Source organism: Triplophysa rosa, linkage group LG1, assembly GCF_024868665.1.
Source record: "Triplophysa rosa linkage group LG1, Trosa_1v2, whole genome shotgun sequence".
In the NCBI taxonomy this organism is placed as follows: Eukaryota; Metazoa; Chordata; class Actinopteri; order Cypriniformes; family Nemacheilidae; genus Triplophysa; species Triplophysa rosa.
Genome location: NC_079890.1, coordinates 38,886,834 through 38,909,746, shown reverse-complemented (window position 1 = coordinate 38,909,746; position 22,913 = coordinate 38,886,834). Strand labels below are relative to the sequence as shown.

General features: G+C 39.7%; 1 protein-coding gene across 1 annotated transcript in view; it reads left to right on the top strand.

The window, feature by feature from the left end:
- Positions 1-18,463, top strand: part of LOC130556765 (fucolectin-1-like) — a 38,161-nt gene extending 19,698 nt beyond the window's left edge. Inside the window, exons 2-7 of the mRNA XM_057338084.1 lie at positions 6,876-6,916; positions 7,082-7,108; positions 7,753-8,038; positions 8,128-8,264; positions 16,610-16,698; positions 16,851-18,463. Coding sequence (XP_057194067.1) covers positions 6,876-6,916; positions 7,082-7,108; positions 7,753-8,038; positions 8,128-8,264; positions 16,610-16,698; positions 16,851-16,973 — 703 coding nt within the window. The 3' untranslated portion in view covers positions 16,974-18,463. The remainder of the gene's footprint in view (positions 1-6,875; positions 6,917-7,081; positions 7,109-7,752; positions 8,039-8,127; positions 8,265-16,609; positions 16,699-16,850) is intronic.
- The last annotated feature ends 4,450 nt before the right edge of the window (positions 18,464-22,913 follow it).

Here is a 22,913-nt window from a genome sequence, read left to right as displayed (position 1 = left end):
ATAGCGGCCCTCTTGTAGTCTTCGGGGACTTCAACATCCACCTAGAGAAACCCTATGCCTCTGACTTCCACACCCTCACCGCCTCGTTCGACCTCACGCGCCTCGCCACAGCCTGTACTCACAGATCAGGAAACCAGCTTGATCTCATCTACACCCGTAACTCCACCACAGATAACATTCAAGTCACACCTCTTCACATTTCTGACCACTTCTTCATCACTTTCAACATACTCCTTCCTATATGCACTACACCAACACCACCACCCGTTTATTTTAGACGGAACCTCCGCTCTCTCTCTCCTAGCACCCTCTCTGCTAAAGTCACATCCTCTCTTCCCTCCAACTTTGCATCTCTAGATGCTGACACCGCCACCGACACCTTATGCTCAACACTTACATCCTGTCTAGATAACCTTTGTCCTCTGTCCTCCAGACCAGCCCGCGCCACCCCCTCCTGCCCCTGGCTGTCTGACATCCTCCGTGAACAACGGAGTACACTCAGGGCTGCTGAAAGGAAATGGCGCAAGACCAAGAATCCTGCTGACCTAGGGGACTACCAGTCACTACTGTCCTCCTTCTCTGCTAGTGTTACCACAGCTAAAACGTCTTTCTATACCACCAAGGTAAGCAATGCGCCTAACACTCTGCAGCTTTTCAAGACGTTTAACTCTCTTCTTTGCCCCCCTCCTCCCCCACCCACTTCATCTTTGACCGCAGAGGACTTCGCTGTATTTTTCACTGAGAAAACATCATCCATCAGCGAACAATTCTTAGCACCTCAGACCTCGGTACACACCTCCCTCACTTCAAACATTGAACTCTCCTCTTTCACCCCACTGACTGACACTGAAGTCACCAGACTTCTCTCCAGCCACCCCACCACCTGTCCCCTTGACCCAATACCCTCCCATCTCCTTCAGGCCACATCCAGCACACTCGCACCTGCACTCACACACATCATCAACACCTCCCTGCTCACCGGCACCTTTCCATCCACATTCAAACAGGCCCAGGTCACACCCCTACTGAAGAAACCCACATTGGACCCCTCTACTACCGACAGTTACAGACCTGTCTCTCTCCTCCCATTTATTGCAAAAACACTTGAAAGGGCAGCTTTCAACCAGGTGTCGTCCTACCTATCCCAGAACAAACTACTGGATGACAAGCAGTCTGGCTTCAAAACAAACCACTCCACTGAGACTGCACTGCTATCGGTCACAGAAGCACTGCGGCTAGCCAAGGCGGAATCTAAATCCTCGGTCCTGATTCTGCTAGACCTATCTGCAGCGTTTGACACTGTCAATCACCAGATACTGCTAGCAACCCTGTCATCTCTAGGAATCTCAGGCGCTCCTCTCCGCTGGTTCAAATCCTACCTCTCCAGCAGATCCTTCAGGGTGTCATGGAGGGGCTCGCTGTCCACTGCTCACCACATGATCACTGGGGTCCCTCAGGGATCGGTGCTTGGACCGCTGCTTTTTTCCATCTACACGACATCCTTGGGACCCATCATACGGGCACACGGCTTCTCCTATCACTGTTATGCTGACGACACCCAGATCTACATCTCGTTTCACCCAGACGATACCACTGTAGCAGCTCGCATTACTGCCTGCCTAGAGGACATCTCGGCTTGGATGAAAGAGCATCACCTCCAGCTGAACCCTGCCAAGACAGAACTACTCGTGTTTCCGGCACACCCCACGGTGCAACACGATCTCACCATCCAACTTGGCAATACCACAATCACTCCTTCCAAAACAGCCAGGAACCTCGGAGTCATATTTGATGAACAGCTGTCCTTCAATGATCACATTGCAAAGACAACGCGGTCATGCCGATATGCCTTATTCAACATTAGAAAGGTTAGACCCTATCTCACTGAGCATGCGGCACAACTCCTTGTCCAGGCCCTGGTAATCTCAAGGTTGGACTACTGCAATGCTCTCCTTGCTGGTCTTCCTGCAAAGGCTATCAAACCGCTCCAGCTGGTTCAGAACGCAGCAGCACGCCTCGTCTTCCAACAGCCCAAAAGGGCTCATGTGACGCCCCTTTTCATCTCCCTCCACTGGCTACCGGTTGAAGCCCGTATCAGATTCAAGTCACTAATGCTTGCCTACAGGACTATCACTGGATCTGCACCGACATACTTTCACACCCTCCTACACTCCTACACCCCATCAAGATCCCTGCGTTCAGCAAACCAGCGTCGTCTTGTACTGTCTTCCCATAAGGGCAGTAAATCGCTTTCCCGCTCATTCTCATTCACAACTCCTTCCTGGTGGAACATTCTTCCTAATTCGGTCCAGTCAACCACATCTCTCACAACATTCAAAAAACTACTTAAAACCCACCTCTTCTGTGAATACTTGACAGACAAATGAAAAAAAAAAAACACTAACCCTCTCGCTTTCTCTCAACAGGTAGTGGTCTAGCTTTTGTTAAAACTAGTAACTTTGTATTGGCACCTATTGCACTATTGCTCCTGTATGACATATTGCTTATTGCTCCTTAAACTCTTTGTAAGTCGCTTTGGATAAAAGCGTCTACTAAATGACTAAATGTAAATGTAAATTATGATAAATACTAAAAAAATGCAAGATTCAAGAGTTTATTGTCACGTGTGCAAGGTACACTCGGTTGCACTATACAGTGAAATTCTTATTCTGTGCGCATTCGAGCAGCCCAAGACACAGTCAGTACAATACACAAAAATGCAATATACAAGATAACACTAAAAGTAATTGTAGAAGTACACAACTTAAGTACACAATAAAAAAGAGCACAATACACAAAAATCATGAGCATGGGGCTTAACATGCAGCCCTGTGGAGTTCCTGTGTTTATGATTATAGTCCTGCAGGTGTGATTCCCAATCCTAACAGTTTGTGGTCTGCCCGTTAGAAAGTCCAGGACCCAGTAGCAGAGGGTGGGTGGTACGGCAAGGGTGTGCAACAAATTAATGAGTTTAGTTGGAATCGCTGTGTTGAATGCTGAGCTGTAATGTATAAATATCATTCAAACATAGCTGTCCTTGTTCTCCAGGTGTGAGAGGGCAGTGAAGATTGTGATGTTGATAGCATCCTCTGTTGACCTATTCGGTCTATATGCATACTGAAGAGGATCCAAGGTCTCTGGAATGAAAGTCTGGATGCGACTCCTGATGATTCGCACGAAACACTCCATCACTATTGGTGTCAGTGCAACAGGCCGGAAGTCTGTTTTTAGGCACTGGTGAGATGGTGGTGCTCTTCAAGCATGTGGGAATTGAGGCTTGAGTAATTGATGCGTTAAATATGTCAAAGCTGTCAGCAAATACAGATGAGCATGTTTTGAGCACCTGCTATTTGGGCCAGCCGATTTCCTTGGGTTGATTCTCAAGAATTTTTTTTACCATTGCAAATGATATGAAGATTGATGGATGTACAGTATGAGCGATTCTGGTGGTTCGGTCATAAGAACCTCAAAGCGTGCAAAGAATTCATTGAATTTATCAGGAATGAAGCAGCTGTCAGTGAACGTACACCGGCTTTTGCTTTGCTAGTCTGTGTTGTTCTGTAATCTCACATGCGTCGGGTGTCAGCAGAGGTAAAGTGACACTCCAGTATCAGTCTGTAATCATTCCTAATGACCGTTGAAGATCATATTTGGCCTTCTTGTAGTCACCGGCATTGCCCGAAACAAATGCAGAAGAGCGTGCATGCAGCGAGGAGCGAACTTCACGGTTTGCCTCTGGTTTGGGTTGTAGTGTATTTCGGGGAAACTATGAGTTTAAACACAGTAACCTACAAATAATTAATGGTGATTAACCATTAATTATTTTATACACTTTACCTGATGCAGCAGAGCTAATAACAGCGACAAACTAAATACACTCGTCCACCGAGTGATCAGCAGGTCGTGTATTAACTCTAAGAAATATTACTCCCCTGGCCTGGAAAAACAATATTCTTACTGTAGTACAGTACCACTTCAGAAATCTTAACGAAATCAAGCAGTTTAAGTGATGTTGATATGTGATAAATAAACACCGAAACAGTTCGAGCGTGGATACACATGCGGTTTATTTATCTACACTACGGGGGAACTAAAATCAACTAGCTAACACAAACCAAACATTAACAAACAAAAATAAAAACGAAAAACAGTAGAGAATGAAAGAAATAGATAAAGCAAAGAAAATGGCAGTATTAAATCAGCTATTCACATCTGCACGAACCATCGAGGACAATCTCCTTATTTAAAAGGGGCAAAGCTTATACACAACTAGTTAGCAATAGTTCAGATACTTGCATTGGCTTCTTTGTTTCTCGGGACACGTGCTGGCACGCGTATCAAAAGGTCCTGGTGTGTTCAGCGCAAGCCGTGAGTCCGTCGGATTTAGCTGAAGCAAACTGCCGGAAGAAGCTGTCTCCGAGGAGAGACAGGTCTCAAGAGGTTGAAAGAACACAAGCGCGCGAACGCGCACGAGCGCGAACACACACCAGCGAACGAACATACACAAAAGAGCAAGCTTTCCTGCGTGTTCAGATGTTTTAACACAGAGGGCGTCACGCCCCTCCAAGGTGGGCGATCCAATGTGATGAGATAGTTTTGGGCGCGAAAACATGTTTCTTTGTCCGGCACACTCACTCATTTGCATTTATGGTCAACTGGTAGTTTGGAGCAGGAATAGACTTAGAATAGAATAAAATGAGTATGGTATAAAATACATTACTGTGCTATACACCATATTCTAAGACATGAAAAGGGAAACACGTAGATATGAAACATGAAGGGGTTACGTTTACATTGACCTGTAGTTTGGACAAGAATGTAAATATACACAGAATAGCACTAAGCACATATGCCTTTGAGGTTATAGGTGAAGGAGAATAACATAGAGGCAAGCATACAATGTGGAGATTCATGTGTATACACTTTAAACCAGTCTTTTGTGGCTAAGGAAAGAGAAAGAGAGAATCTTTTGGAAGAATTTGAGGCTCTCAGTCCCTGGGGGCCACATGGCTTTTCTCACTTTGGTGAACAGTCCTGTCCTCCCCCAAGAACCTCCTTTGAAGTCTAGGGGAGAGTATCCGAATCTGTCCTGGTCAGTGATGAAGGTGTTGAGAATAGGACATTTGGCCAAACTTGTTGGTGCCTGGCCGTAGTCCTGCTGAGAGGTTACTGTGTTTTACGATCACAGATGGTCAACTTTGATCCGACCATACCCTACAGGGTACATACGTATACTCTTGGTAAGCACAATTTTGTCAATGCAGGTGCTAATATAGGTTGTTACATGTGTAATCATCCAGGTCAACAGTACTGTCCGTACGCATAGCGGCATTCTTAAACACCTCCCAGCTAGTAGTTTGAAAGCAGTCTAGAAGCAACGCATCAGATGCAGCGGACCACACTTTAACAGTTTGATTAGCTGAGAAGGCTTTCTTGAGGATCTGTCTGTATGCAGGGTAGAGCAACACAGAGATGCAACACATTTTCCTTTTTTGTTCATGCACAAATATAGGCTGAATTTAAATTTGTTTGCTTAACAAATGAGTTTCAAACAAAGCAGTCCTTAACAAAACAGCCCTGAGTTCCTGAAAGACTGAACAATTAATGACCCATGTCTAAAGGCCATTGCACACTGAGTCAGAAATTTGCGTCCGAAATTTCCGCATGTTAAAAAATAAATACGACCTCATGTTGTGTCAATCACATCTACTGTACACACTACCTCCGATATTTTCGTCCGTCATAAAAAAATTCGGACTGGATTAGATTTTCTGCGTTTTTCGCATCCGTTACAAGCATTTTGAGAGGCGTTTTGACAATTCAGAGACACCGTACAAACAAGCGCTAAATACGAAAAAACTGTATGTGCAAAGACCTTAAATTTTAATAGTCTTTGTTCACTGTCCTTCATTTGGAAGTGTTTTTGTTATGAGACATTTAGATTTTGCCCCCCGTTGACTCCCATAGCAGGAAAAATTACTTTATCTTTTTTTTGTTCTGTTGAACACAAAAGAAGATATTTTGAAGAATGTAGGACAGCGAACAGTTCTGGGGCACTTTTGACTACCATTGTTTTTTTCCTACTATGGGAGTCAATGGGGGGCAAAGTCTGTCAGGTTATAAGCATTCTTCCAAATATCTTTCTCTGTGTTCATCAGAACAAAGACATTTATACAGATTTGAAACAACTCGAAGGTGAGTAAATGTTGACAGAATTTTCATTTTTGGGTGAAGTATACCTTTAATAAAAAAAGTTGGTTTTAAGAGAGGTATCTTTCATGATTTCCACAACATCATCAAAATCCAGCTGCCTCACAAGAATGCATTCAATGGCCATTAAAGACTGAACTGGGATGTCTTTGACACATTTTGTTATGTTGATTAACTCTCTATTTAATGTGACTTCTACACTCTTTTTGCACAATGTTTTTTTTTTACTGTACCAATAACACAAAACATGATGCGAGTGATTATCAGGAAGAGAAAACACTGCTGTGAGTTCAGAAGAAATGTGTTGAAGAAATAAAGCATTCTGTCAGTCTTTCATTGACTTGTGTTCATGATCGAAATCAATCCAGCAAAGCTTGAAAATGAATCTTTCCAGGTACCAAAACAAGTAAGATCCTCATTTCCGTGACACCAGATTTTATTTGTGAATAAGACTTGAGTTTTTAGAGGTCCAGTGCTGTTCTATTCAGTGGTGACGTCATCATGAGGGTGGAGAGAGTGACAGTCAAATGTCCAGATGGATGTGTTGATGTATTGCTAGAAGAGTGAAGAAGAGAGGAGTGAAATCTTCATGTGTAAGTTCTGCTCATAACCCAGAAGAAACTCAATTCTCTTCTCTTCTCCTTTCTCATATTCCTTTTGTTCAGCAGAGACATGGACAAACTCATTCATCTGATCTTACTCTCTGGTGAGTACACCTCACATCATCATCTCAACATCATACATGCTGTCAGTCATTCTTCATGCAAATCTTTAAATCTTTAAATCTTTAGAATTAAAGAAACAGCTTTGTATTAATCTTAATGTAATTGATTTTCAGATATAAGTGTAAAATTCTTGTTTTGTTCAACAGGTCTTTGTATTCCAGGTAGTTTAGCAGGTAATTAATTCTTTTGAGTCTTCACATGTAGAATGATCAAAATGATTGTTTTTATTGTTTATTCATTGTTGTAAGTTTGTGGTTAGCTGACAGTTTAATTCTCATGGGAATGTGTTCTCTAATGCTTCATTCTGGTATGTTTGTGTTTTTCATCAAATTTTTCGTCTCATCTAGACGCTCAGTCTTTCAAGAGCTTCCACTGGAAATATCAGGAATGTTTTCAGATTTGTGCAGATACTTACACCAGCATGCATTATTATTGAATTCATTTTACAATATAGATTTTTTGGATCAGTTTATTTTAATGAATATTCATGAAAGTTATAATCTAAGACATGAATCAAAAAAATATTTGTGTTGCAAACTTTCAAGTGAAACGTTCTTGTTATCTAATAGTTGACATGAAACTTAGATGAGTTATAAAGGATCAGACAGATATTTCAATGTGAAGTGAAAAGTTTTTCAGCTGTGAGTCTGTGGTTTATGTGTGTTGTGTCAAATGAAAAAGCAATGAATCAAACTGATAGAACACTTATGTTGAAACAGACAATGATAAAGTCCTCCTATTCATCTTCTAATGTTGTCATGACTTTATATATATCTACAGACGGACTGATCAACTGTTTTTGAATATATATTTATAGAGAATTTAGCATTTAAAGGAACAGTGACACAGTCATCCACATATCTCACCTGGCTACCTCAACATGCCATAGATGGTGTCAGATATGGACCAGACCCAGATGATGTTACATATTGCTCTGCTACAACATCTGAGAGTGACCCATGGTGGAGGCTGGATCTCTTGGATTATTATGACATCGGTACAGTGATCATCACTGCTAGACCAGACGAACATTTGGAACAAACCAACGGAGCAGAGATTCGTATTGGAAACTCACTGGACAACAATGGAAACAACAATCCCATGTAAAGTTACTCATGAAATCACTTCAACACTTTTCATAGATTGATTGATTAAACACCTCTGTAGAGATTCATTGATTCTCTCTCTCTAGATGTGCTGTGACTTCTGATCCTCTACCTGGTCAAACCATCAGTTACTCGTGTCATGGGATGGAGGGACGTTATGTGAATGTGATCATGCCTGGACGTACATCTCATCTCACTCTGTGTGAAGTGGAGGTCTATGGAGGTAATGTCTTTAAAATGTACTGTTTGGTAGAGCTGGTGCATTTAAAATTGTACTTGTAAATATTTAGTATAATGAATGATTTGAGTCTTTTTGTTGGGTAATTCATCAATATTTTCAAGACATTTTGTTGATATTGTGTTTATTTTATTCATGCTGTTTATTTTAGTGTGTATATTTGTCAATTGCACTGTGTTGTGAATGTGTGTTGATATGAGTTGATGTGAATGTATGAATGAGACTGAAGTCAGTATGAGTGATTGGTTAAGAAGCTCCTGAAGAAAATCATCAGTTTTTTTATTAATTTCAATCACAGCTGCTCCACTACACAAATACATTCAGGCTCAACACCGTTTTCAACTTAAAACAGAAAGCTTTTTTTGAGTTTTGGTTGTTCATTGACATGAGAGCAGTGACTGAAATGTATGGAAGTATTTTAATGCCATTAGTCTTTGAAGCGTAAAAGCATGTTGAATTACCACTAATCAAAAATAAATCTGTTGCATTACCAGTGCTTGCATTTTTAGAGTCTGCAATTCAATATGGTTGTATATTTAAGCTGTGAATATTTCAAATTTCACCGTTAAAAAGTTCAATAATCAAAATTCGCCTTTTAAATTTCACTTAAAAAATTCAACTTGTTTTAGAATACAACCTTTAATTTTCGACAGACAATTTTCAGTCCATATTATTTCGGTTTAAAAATTCGCTTCCACAAATTCAGTGGTTCAAATTCGGCTTGAAATACAAAGTTTCACATCCGGGAATCCCAGGAGAAGCAATAGAGCGCCGAATCCACAGATGCATGATCTCTACCTGCTGCCTGACCGCTTCACCAGCAGGTGGTGCAAGTCGCTTCTGACGAAGACCAAAGCAAGAAATGCAGATACTTTTATATGCTGGCCACACAGTCCACTCATCCACTCATCTGCTCAATTAAGTGAAATTATTTGTTCTCATAAATCTCTTCTTATGCATCATCATCATTTTCAGAAATGTTACTGACGCTTGCACTGCCAGCAGTCCACACAGACGGACACTATAGGCCTATTATGCTCAGACTTTGACTGCCCTCCTGCTCTGGCTTGAAGGAATTAAGTTTTTTTTTCATTCAGCACATCATGTTCACATAAATCTTATTCATCATCAGCATTTATAGGACATTTATTTGTATTTATAGCAGTCAAATAGCTGTGATCTCAGCAGCTTATTGACAGCCGCTCTGATTTTAACGCGGACTCTCCAACTATGTGCATCTGTTTATAGTGTATATTGTAGCAGCAATTTCTACAAGCTTTCTTTTTATTTTCGTCACATGATCTTGTTTTAAATTGCGACACTCAGAAAATGCTGGCTGTTGTGCAATTGTGGAGACGTTTGTCGTTTTTTATTTTGATACGAGACAGAAACGAATCTTTTAGCCACGCGCAGGCCAGATAAAACAGACAGCTTTCTTTAGAACCCGACAAGACCTGAAACGTTGTGTAGAGCCTGCAGCCAAGCGAGACCTCACGGCGTTATGGATCTAACAGCTGTAAGATGGTTTTCTAAGTGCAAAGATACAAACTTTCACAATAATGTGCCTCACACGGACATGCATGTATGACTACACGCTAAAGTGCTTGAGTTGCTGTCTGTTCATGAAGTGACAAAATTTCACTCACTCACTCTAAACCTAATTAACCTAATTATGTCTTAAGTTTGGCGTAACAAATATATGTTGTTTACCTAACCATAAGATTGATTTAATTTGTGTCTTTTCGGGTCGATTTGGTAAAAGCACAATCATTTTAAATTAGGCTATAGAACCGATGCCATATCGGACTCGACCCGTGCCCAATGTCAAAGTGTTAGACCTGAAACCACTGGGACCGAGGACCTCTAACATACACTTCAACACAAGTCTTTCATGGCTGAGCAGTGGAAAAATGTATTTAATTACTGGTCAGAAAACAATGAGTGCTCACTGGCAATATATATACATAGTTCTGTTGATGTTTGGCGCATTGTATTTTGCATTATACTTTTATATTAGGCTATATACTTTCATTTTAAGTGTAGCTTACCCGATACTAATATAACATATAAAACAAAATTTTACAATTTAGTATAATCATTTATCATCTATATGCTTACATAATAAGTCAACATATTGTTAAATTTATGAATTTGAAATGACAGAAGTCTAGATATGCTGAAACCATACTCATTTAAGGATTTGCTTTGACGGAGAAAGCACGAAATGTAAGTGTCTGAAACGTATGTCTACAGTTCAGTTAAATGAACTTATGCTGACTGAATGAGAAGCGAACATTTTTCTGAATATCCACAACATTGCCATGGTGGCATGGTGGAACAAAAACGCTATAAGCTTGTAAGATCTGCCTGCTTAACCCTTTCGCGTCCACGGACCACGCCACGCCATCAGCATGCATCGTCTCATTGGCCGGTGTACCGTGCTAAAATGCTAAATGTTGCTTAATCTATTCAGACCAAATGGCTAAAATTTGCATAGCCTACATCTTTTTAACAAAGCCTAGGCTATACAGAAATCAGAAGAGCCCTGAATATGAACACAAAGCATTAAATGGCACAATAAGAAAGTTAGGATGTCCCGACGTATTTCTTACATATTACCAGAAGAACTAACATTGAAGGAAAAACAATGACGCGAGTTGTTATGTTGTTGCAGTATTTCAGCTTGTTTTTGTAATTTATTCCTTAATATAATATTGGCTATATTTATTTTGTTTGCATTCTGACCTCAGAGGTTTCAGATGAAAAGCTGTATGCCTTATTATTTTCATTGATAGTTCTCTTTTAAGTGGTGTAGTTATGCGTTTGTTTAAGTTACATTTATATCCTACATTTACAAAATATTTTACAATTACGTTTTTAAGAAATTATTATTTATAGTGTGTAGATTATTTATTTTACATTCTGATAAAAAAATAGTTTATGGCTTGTTCTAACATCTGTTTGCACTAGGTACTATTTCAGTTTGCTTATTTTTATTTGTCAATTCGTCTAAAAATGTAAATGTATTGCTCTTTTTCCTGCTTAGTTTTATACCAAAATAAAATGTTTTATCTGAATTTCAATGTTAAGTTTATTGTGTTGGTGTTATGTAACTAATGTAATGCTTTAAAATCTTGTTGTTTTGTTTTCTGACACATTTATGACCATACCATTGTATGCGTCATTAAAATAGCTTCATGCAAATTTATTTTATATTAAAAACTCAATACACAGTATGGTTCAATAATTCACTGTTACAAATTACATTTTTCTCATCCCCGAAACTTAAACCATTATTTGATGACTTAAGATAGTGCTTATTACAGTTTTTTTCAACTGCTTACACACATTTTCAAAAAGCTGCCTCTTTTTTTCAAAACTTTACACCCAAATCCAAGAATTGCACACACAAAATGCAAAATGCCTCACATCTCTTTCAAAATGAAGCACTACATTAAAAATATCACAAACACATTTCAAAAGCAAACATTTGTCTTCTGTTGCAAACACTTTTACCGTAATGTTATATTTTGGGATATATCATGTACACACAGTTATTCAAAACCTAAAGCTCTTAGTTCATGAGCTCCTCTGTACATTTCTGTACATGATTGAAAGAAATTGGCAGAGAGATGTTTAAAATTCACTGTAAAAACAAAAGCCAAACTTTTTATTTCTTGTGTTTATTTATGTTTTTGCTGGTTGTGAATACAGTATTACTGTACACGGTATGGAACAAAAATTCTGGAGGACACGATGTATTGTTGAGGGACTCACAGCATTTATGTTTGCAAAAATTGTGGCATCATTAAGCATATGGTTGCGTATATTTCACGAATTCTAAAAGCATTATTGGCCAAAACCAAATTCACGATAGCCGTCTCTTGCTCTTCAGTGAACATGAAACCTTCGCCTTTCCACTCTGTAGAAGATTCAGGAACAGTGTGAGTATGTGCCATAAACTGTAACATAATATACTATTTTATACAATATGGTCAGAATGTCTTCTTACAGTTGGCTGTACTGCTGTACAGTGTGATACCTCACCAGACTGTGACCAATGCAGTGCACCGTAGTAAATGAATGCAAGGGTACTACTGTAAAATACTGTATATGTATTATAGCCTACTGTTTGTGTACATTAGATCATGTGTACATAACAGTAGATTGTTACATACCTGTTCTCATTTCTAAAGGTTCAAATTATACCTGCCATTGTAAATCGACTCAAATTGGGCTGGACTCTCTGTACAGCCTCTCTTGTTGTTACAGTAAACCGTGGTTTATCACATGATCAATGACTGTGGCCCTGATCTCATTCGAGACCACACTTCTTGTTCCTCGTCTTCCTCCTCTTCTTCCGACTCGTCCTCTAATTCGAACTCTGCCTCGTCCTCTGGCTCTCCCTTCAACTCCCCTTACTCTGTCTACATTGTTTGCATCCATTGTTCAAAACCTATAACTTGACCCTTGGCCTATTTATAGGCCTCTTCTAAAGTCATGATTGGTTGGTGTTAAATAAAGCAATGTGTGTTTGCACATGTGAGGAGTTAGTGTGATGCACTGACGAATTAGTGTGGCATTTTGATTGGTTGTGTTTGAAAAAGGAAATCAATATACTTCCTGTAAGATTTTTGTGTGTTACATAGAAAATTGTGTGTTGTGTTTTGCAAAAAGTGTTTTATGAAACTGAAAACTGAGTCAAAGGTCGAGAATTAGTGTATGGTTTTGCCGATTTGGTGTGTGGTTCTGGTGTTTGAGTGTCAGGTTTCAGAAATTGTGTGATAAGTAAACATTTTGTGTGTAAGCAGTTGAAAAAAACTGTAATAGCACGATTTTATGTTTGTATTTGGCGAGCTATTTATACATAGAATTTACCTTTTGCATGCGCGCACTTTTCGTGTACATTCGTACTTAACCCAGACCATCGGGCATGGCCATCGGGCATACCCGGCATTTTCCCGGTGGGCTGATGTACTTTTTGGGCCGAAGCAGACGCATGGGCCAGAGAGATGGACGGATTAGAAGCGTGAATCTGGCGCGTATGCACGGAACGCGAACGCAATTGCGAATCGCACATGTATGCCGTCGACAAAAATGGTGGAGGGCTGAAGCTGGTCCAAAATGCCAGGGCCAAATTAATGTCCTAGTCCAGCCCTGCAGACCATCTTAACCAAGGGGGTAATAGTGCGCATCATTTGCATGTAAAAGTATTGAATGCGTACTGTATAAATAGCAAGCCAAATACAAACATAAACTCGTACTATTGATAGGCAGTACTAGGAGATTGGGTAGGATATTTCAATGATTAAATTAATATTATAAATGTGTGACTAGTCCACTGATTCCAGGCCACCTGGAATTGTCCCCGTGCTCCATGTCCGTTCCAGGGCTGAGTGGTGAGCTAAACTGCCACACTGTAAAACTTTGCTGTAATTTCGCAGCAGGTTTGCGAGTAACTTACTGTAGATTTAATGTACAATTTTGTTTTAAGCATAAACCTACCTAGTTTATATATTTTCTTTCATAAAACAAGCCTAAATATCTTGATCACTTTTCTTGTTATCTAAATGTATCCTAATTTAAGAAGTTTTCAATATTTTTACAGAAAACAAGAGAAAAAATGCTTTGGAAGAATGTCATTTTTTGCAGTGTTGCTATGATAATGCCAGTCTCTGCTTGCTCATTTTGAATCTCAAAAGTCAAAGTGTTTTAATTTTGAATAAAGTAATGGAAAACAGTACTAATTGGAAAGTAGTAATTCAATCTACAGTAAGTTACTGGCAAACCTGCTGCAAAACAGCAAAGTTTTACAGTGGAGTACAAGCGTCAATAAATGTTTTCTTGATGATGCATAAGAAGAGATTTATGAGAACAAATAATTTCACTTAATTGAGCAGATGAGTGGATGAGTGGACTGTGTGGCCAGCATATAAAAGTATCTGCATTTCTTGCTTTGGTCTTCGTCAGAAGCGACTTGCACCACCTGCTGGTGAAGCGGTCAGGCAGCAGGTAGAGATCATGCATCTGTGGATTCGGCGCTCTATTGCTTCTCCTGGGATTCCCGGATGTGAAACTTTGTATTTCAAGCCGAATTTGAACCACTGAAATTGTGGAAGCGAATTTTTAAACCGAAATAATATGGACTGAAAATTGTCTGTCGAAAATTAAAGGTTGTATTTTAAAACAAGTTGAATATTTTAAATGAAATTTAAAAGGTGAATTTTTATTATAGAATTTTTTAAAGGTGAAATTGTGCGTGAAATGTTTCAATTTGAAACATTCACAGCTTAACTATACAACCATATTGAATTACAGACTCGCAAGCAATGGTAATACCACAGATTTATTTTGGATTAGTGGTAATTCAACATGCGTTTTTGATTCAAAGACTAATGGCATTAAAATACTTCCATAGAAATGCAAACTGTAGAAAGCAGGTTTTAAAGTTTTTGAAATAGATACTGTGTTTGTGTAAACTACAAAAACGTGAATTTGTAAAAAGGATGATGTCATGTGTATTACTTGTTTCTTTGCAAAGTGACATCAGCAGCTATTGTATGGGATTACTTTTGTGTCAATAAAAATTAAAACTACTCACTTATTTAGTTAAGTATATTAGTAATTGGTATTTGAAGTTGGCAAGTCATGCGCGGTGTGGATCCAAGCGTCTTCCTCATCATCGTCCTCCTCAGCCTCAGATAAATGAATGTAATTCAGATAATAAAGAAAATCGCTAAAAGTTTTATTCCTGTACAGTAGCAATTCTGTCTTTACTTAGTTCGTTCATTGTGTGCTTTATACTTTCTGTCAGGTATTATTTTATGGACTGTAAGATTATTTTCTTAAAAAGGAACGAACAACTTGCATTATAACATCCAATAAAGACATGTTACAGATTATTGGGTTGTGAGAAATTAACGTGCTAAATGAAAACATTGCTGCATAGTTACTGTACAGATAAACTTTTAGCGATTTTATGATCTCGGTTACATAAATGTACCTGAGGGTGACTTGTGTCCAGCTGAGGAGGAGGATGATGATGTCGCTCTTGCATACAGTCTCCTTTTAAAGAATTAAGTCCACTTATAAGTCAAGTACTGTATCTTTCTTTTTAAACTCATGGTGAATGTACAGTATTATACCCCTTTCTTTACATTCACAGAAAGTACACCTCATAAAACACTACCAATACATTCAAATGACATTTATGTTTTTTAAACGCTACAACAAAACATATTCATAAGGTGACACAATTAGAGGCCTTTAGAATGTTTTATTCATTTAGTCTGCCTCTTGCAAACATCAATTTCATTATGTATTTACACACCTACATAAAACAGGTTAAAAAAAGCATAAAATATAAACAAACATTTAAAGATAGAAACAATACGTAAAATGCCACCACGATTATAATCTATAAATTATAAATATGACTGGAAGCATAACACTTTATTGTATATCTCCTCAAAACTCACTAGGCATCTCGTTTTCCTGATATCATTGTAATTATAAATTATAGACGGCTGTCTTGACGGCCTCTAAACCCAAGTAAAGTTGCATGTGAATATGGCTAGCTATCCTGTCTTTACTCGACGTTGGCTTGTTGTTACGGCGTGATAGAGGCGTGTCCTACTTTTAAGTGCGTGAAAGTTGGCAACCCTGCTAATATACTGACAAAATAAGAAAGTAATTTAAGTTCAAACACTAAAACAATACAAAACAGAAAACCGCAAGAAGATTGCTCTCTTAATCCGCTGCACTGTCTTCAGTATCGACTTCCTGGTCAGGGAGCTGTCAATCCAAAGCTCACCAACCAATGAGAGTAAAGCGGCCATAAATCCCGCCCAAACGTAAGATTTGTGCCAGAAAGGCGAACGAAAACTTGAGATGCGCAAATGAAAAATCTAGCTGCGAATTCAAAACTATTATTTACAAAAACGAAACTTGGAAAATTGCTAAGAAAAATAGCAGTTAATTTTAAAATCATGTCATATTCTTGCAATTGAATTTATTGTTTTCATTATCAAAGTGTTTTTTTCTTTCTCATTGAATATTTTTGTTCGTTTTTTTTAAGTTTGCATTCATTTTTATTGACACAAAAGTAATCCCATACTATTGCCTGTCATGCATAGTTCAGCGTTTTTAGTCATTTATCACAGATCCATGTGAACGGTGTCATTTTAAAAACATCATCATCTGTTGCGAAAACATTTCAGTCATGTAAATATAGAGTGTTAAACTAAAATTTCATTCTGCTCTGGTGACCAGTGTTTTCTCTAAGTATCAGTGTTTTTATTAGTACGTGATTGTTGAATTTGTATTTTCAGTTTTACGTTATAGACAAAAAACCTTTTTGAGACTGAAATTGTCCTCCAGTGTTGATGTAGCTGCTGAGAGCGGCAAAATCCTCCATCAGGTGAGAAAAAGAGTCTTAAAATACAAAAGTAAATGTGATGATTTAAGAGAGAAGTGACATATGAGAGTGTTTGATGTGTGTAAATATATGAGATGAGTGTTGATGAGAGAATGAGAAATGACAGTATAAGTGAAATCTTTGATGAATTTTAGCTGCAGTCTGCTCTGGCATCACACATCTCTGATTTTAATCTGTCCTGGACACAACTACCTGAGAAAGAAGAAGAACCAAGAGCTGACAGATTCAAGTACACACACTTTAACAACATGTTTTGAATTAGGAGTGTCCACAATAATAGCAAAGTGCGCAGGCTTGATCATTGTTTCCACTAAAAATATTTTATATATTTTAAATATTTCCCTGAACTTTTTCAATTCAGTTTAAAGGGAAAATTCAGCCAAAAACAAATTTGCCCATGATTTACTCACCCTCATAGCATCCTACACTGTAAAACGTTTTGCAGCCGGTTGCCAGTAACTTACTGTAGATTTAATTTTGTTTTAAACATAAACTTACCTTGTTCTTATATTTTCTTTCATAAAACAAGACTAAATATCTTAGGTCACTTTTCTTGTCATGTAAATGTATCATAATTTAAGAAGTTTTAAATATTTTTACTGGAAAACAAGACAAAAATGCTTAGTTAGAATGTCATTGTAACGAGGAAGGCAGGACGAGAGTCGTGAGGGAACGGTGCGAGGCCGGTGACGCGAGTGATAAGGAGTGTCAGCTGCGCGTTGCACCAGTCTCGCATCTCTCACGGAGGAGATCGGAAGCATAAAAGGACGAGCGACAGGAGTGTATGACGAGAAAGGACCAGGCCTGGACATTATGTTAAGTTTTATTTATGTTTGTGTGGCCGGCAGTTAACCGTGAGGTAGCTGTCGGCCCTTTACTTTCGTTTTGTTGTTTGTTTATTTGATTAAAAGTTTGTTATTGTTGGCCGGTTCCCGCCTCCTTCCTTCCTTACTTACTTTGAACAGTATTACAGTCGTGTTTTGCAGTGATGCTGTGCTAAAGCCTGTAATGAGACCAGCTTTTGAATCTCAAAAGTCAAAGTGTTTTCATTTTGATTAATGTAAAGTTTAACTAAACTTGAAAACGGTACTGATAGGAAAGTAGTTCTAATGGCTGGAATACACTACAAGACTTTTAAAATCTGAACAGATTTTTTTTAAACTAGACATCATACACATGCAGACTTTTTGAAAGTTTCAGATAGAACCACACTAACTGATCAAATCTGCAGACCGGCACAGACTTTCTGCAACAAGTCCAGACTGAAAATCTGGGCAAAATCTAAGCAAACGTTTTGTAGTGTATTTTAGCCTTAAGTAGTAATAGAATTTACAGTAAGTTACTGGCAAAACTACAGCAATGTTTTACAGTGTAGGTGTACATGACTTCTTTCATGTGAATACAGGTGGAGTTACAGTATAATACCATTTATATTTTTTCACCCAAGCTTTAGAATGGGAGTGAATAGAGTATGAGATTTTAAAGCTTCACAAAGTGCATCCATCAATCAAAGAACTGCTCGACACAGCTCCATGGGGTTATAAGGCCTTCTGTCTAACTTCCTTTATAAATTATGCGGTGCTGTCTCCGTCACCGGCCTTCATCATTTCAAACGCCTTCATTATTTGCCGGAACGCCACCCTCTTGTGCATGCGTAGTCGATGGAGAACGGAAGTTAAACAATACAGTTGATAAAGTTGTCAATGTGGATGTCTCATTTAAACAAACACATCGATTTGCTTCAGAAGGACTTTATTAACCCCATGGAGCAGTGTCGAGCAGTTCTTTGATTGATGGTTGCACTTTGTGAAGCTTGAAAATCTCACTCTCTATTCAGTTCCATTCTAAAGCTTGAAAGAGCCAAGATGAATGTTAACTCTGAGCACATATTGGTTTTCCACTGAGCTATACTGTATATATATATATTTATACCACGGGGCTGTTGAATGCTTCAATCTGATTGGCTGACAAACGTTCTATGGGTATGCATTAACTTTCGGTAAATGCACACCTATGAAGGTGTTCCAGGTCTGCTGACTGCATTACAGTTCCATATCACTTCGCCCAGTTTAACTTAAATGTAGCCTACTGTCCACCAGTGAATATGTATTTAACAACAGACAAAGTGACAGGCAAATTCCATTGTCTGAGAAGAAATAACTATTAATATTTATGGACAGCATGAACATTTGAACAACAATGGCGAGAGCACTGTACAGGACTGTTCAGATGAAAAACTAAAGCATATATCAAAGGTAACGGCAAACTACATGACACAATCAGCGGGTTAAAGATAAAACACGAAGCACAAACATAACAACAACAACATGTTAAATTGGTCTGTGGAATGGGTAAACGGGACTTAAAACACACAGCAGGAAGCTTTCTATGCCACTGAGAGAACCGCAGCTGGCGCAGAAACCTCCGTGTCACTTTTTTCTCTTAATACTTTTCTTATACGACAGGGGTGTTAAATACGACGAAAACAAATCAAATATAGATACTTGTCTTTTCACTCTCAGTGAAGCAAACGCGTGTGCACGTGCACTGTCTGTCTTCCTCTCGCTCTCGGAAAACTGCATATGCAGCTCAAGCAACGCCTTCAGATGAGATGCGTAAGAAATTAGTTCTACCAGCAAGAGCATTCCGGGACAAATACCATACAAATGTCTTGAGATAAAACATCGGAACAACGTCGTGTGGTGTTGTGACTGTGGTATAAGCGGAATAATTGTCTCCGGTCCGTTCAATTATCGAAAGTTAATGCACACCCGAGGTGTAACGGCCACGTCGCTTACCATCTCGGGGTGTGCATTAACTTTCGATAATTGAACGGCCCGTCGTCAATTATTCCTTACATATACAGTATATTTATATATAGTTCAGTGTAAAACCAATATATATAAATATTTTTTTTTCTCAAATTGACTTGTTTTATTTACAGGTTCTTAATATGGACATACAAACTGATTGTATGCTTAATGTAAATGCTGATTGCGTTTATTCAGTGATTTCTATTATTGTTCTTGCTGAAGTGCATTATAATCATTCTCACTATGTTTGTATTGTTAGTTGTGTACTATAGTCTGAGGGACATTGTGAAATACAACACCGAGTGTAAGTTTGATTTTGACATCGGTGGCGACATGAATTAAATTGGTCAGCAGAGACACATGGACCAAGTTGCTCTCTAATTGAGCCTGCTCGCCTCGCATCTACATTTAAAGTAAGGAACTTCCGTGTGCAAGACACGAACGGCCCCTAAAGTGATTCGTATGGTAGCCTAATGACAATATTCGGGGCTTTATTGAAAACATTTGGGGCTTCAGTCCCCTTAGCCCACCCCTAGCGCTGCCCTTGGTAGGGACAATTTTGTGTTTCCTGATATATACACGTCCGTACGGTCCCTACCCAAATCTATGCCATTGGTCATTGCTATATCATATTTAATTCATTAGAATTTTATTAAATTTCACTTTTCATTTTGTGAGTGTATAAGATCTCTTTTAAAACTCTGATTTTTTTCTATTTCCCAATAATTGTATTTACTCTTGTTTATTTTAATGATTCACATCTGTACTTTTCTTTGCTTTTTAAGTGCTTTTGCAATACTGTACATGGTCACAGTCATGCTAATAAACATATTGTCGTGATTCTGCCTCATCTTGTCATGTCTTTCTTGATCTTGTGGCAGAATCACGGCAGGATCCCTTGTTTTATGTGGAGAGAGACGTTTCGGCCCTGTTGGCCTTCCACGTCCTCTCTCTCTCTCCGGTGTCGCGTCTCTGTTCCCGCCCTTTCGTCTCCTTAGTTACAGTGTTATTTAGTTCATGCCCCGCACCTGTCCCTTCTTGATTTTCTCCCCTTTATATAGTCCTCATTTTTCATTGTCCTGTGTTCGGTCATTGTGTTTGCTGTGTGTATCCATGATGTGTATATCGTTCCTCTCATGTGCATTCCTGTTCTTCATGCCTGTGTCCTGTTGTGAATTCCTCAGTCTAGTCTAGTAAGTTTTGAGTTTAGTTTGTCTAGTGTTTGGTAAGTCTAGTGTGTAGTTAGTCTTTGTCTCTGTTTTTGTTGTTATTGCTTTGCCCCCTCGTGGTTTTTTGTTTTGTCCTCTTGTTAAATAAATATCTTCATTAACCCCTTCATTCCCGTTGCCTGCGCTTGGGTTATTCCTCCCTAAAATCGTGACAAAACGAACGAGCTTCTATCGAACCCAGCAGGCAGCCAGCCTTTGTGGCAAGAGAGGGAGGAGAGAATCCTGGGGGTCATCTTCGGAGGCCTCCAACCCCGAGCCAGCCATGCCCTTCACCTCCTTCCTTCAGCCAACCACCAGACGGGTGGCTCGGCTGAAGAAGAAGAGGCAACGGAGGGGGGCGTGGGATCCAGCCCAGCCGGTGCAGCCGGCGTCCCAGCCGGTGTCCAGTCCAGTGTCCAGTCCAATGTCCAGTCCGGTGCAGCCGGTGTCCAGTCCGGTGCAGCCGGTGTCCTGTCCGGTGCAGCCGGCGATCCAGCCGGCATCCCAGCCGGCGTCCCGTCCAGTGCTGCCGGTGCAGCCGGCATCCAGTCCGTTGTCTAGTCCGGTGTCCAGTCCGGTATCCAGTCCAGTGTCCAGTCCGGTGATGCCGGTGTCCAGTCTGGTGCTTCCGGTGTCCAGTCCGGTGCTTCCGGTGTCCAGTCCGATGCTTCCGGTGTTCCAGCCGGCCTTCCAGCCGGTGTTCAGCCCTGTCCAGCCGGCGACTGAGCCGGCAGTCAATCCGGCCCCTAGCCGTGTCCGGCCAGCAGCTAAGCCTGCCCAGACCAAGTCCCCCCGGACTCCGCGCTCTCGAGCCCCTCCCCCTAAGACTGTCCCACCCTGTCCTAACCCATTTGGACTTCCCCCCTTGAACTCTTTTGTTCCCCCACCCCCCCTCCCATGTTTGCTATTTTTATTATCTCACCCCAACCCTGTTATCGTGTTTTCTTGTCTGCCGTTAATTCTGTTTGCCATGTTTTGTTTAATCTTGTCACTGTCCCAGTCTGTCTTGTCTCGTTAGTCGGCCCCTTGGTGAACACCTGGGGGTGTTCATTACGGGGGGGCTCTGTCATGGTCCTGCCTCCTTGTTCATGATTTTCCGGTCTAGTGGCAGGATCATGACAGAACCCTTGTGTTTAGTGTAGAGAGAGACATGACATTGTTTGTTTTGACCTGCCATGCTCTCTCTCTGGGTCTCGTCATTGGCCCCTCGTCATTGGCCCCTCATTCTCTCGTTAGCTTCCCTTCAGTGTTTCATCCCTGACACCTGCCCCTTGTTAATTATCCTTTGTTTGTCTCCCTATAAAATGCCCTCATGTTCATTGTCCTGTGCTCGTTTGTTGTACTTATGTGCCTACCTGTTTGTATAAATCCCTGTGTTTGCTCGTGTTCCTGCTGCCTTGCTTTTGGATTGTAAGTTTTGTGTATTACCTTGCCCTGCCTTTGTTACCCTTCCGTGTTTTATAAGACATTGTGTCATTGTTTTCATTTAGTTTATTTTTGATCCTGTCTTTACGTTTTGCCCCCACGTGGGAAGTCTTTGTTTTGTTTTTTCTTAGTTGGTTTTCCCCCATCCTGGGCTTTTGTTTTGTTATTAATAAAGCGTGTGTGTTAACCCCTTCACTGCCGCTGCCTGCGCTTGGGTTCTTCCCCCTACAAATCGTGACACATATGACCTGAAAATATGTTTTTTTCAGCAATCTAAACATTGCCCTAGTGAAAAATAAATACTATATACGGAAATCTATTTGAAATACATTTATTTACATATGTACTGTAGGTACTTCAAAAAAATACCATGCAATTGTACTTTTGGTATACTAAATTGGAATACTTAAAGTCTGTATAATTGGAACAACTAATTTTGTAGTTAATGCACTTTAATTGTGCAGGTAGGTGTTGTGGAGGTTTGAGCACCCACTGGCAGGAACATAAATCGGCGTGTATGGTTTGAATAATGTCTGAATGATTTCAGCTGTTTGAATGCTTTGTCTTGACACCTGTTAAACTTCTGGCTATTGAGAACACTTTTTTGGGTTGCACTGGAGGAGCATCTATAATTTGTTCATTAAATAAACATTATACCAGGAAAATGTTTAAAGTTAGTTTCGAATTTAGAAGAATATTTAACTAGTTTAAAGTAGGCTTGGTACATGATAAAACCAAATGTTACCTTGTT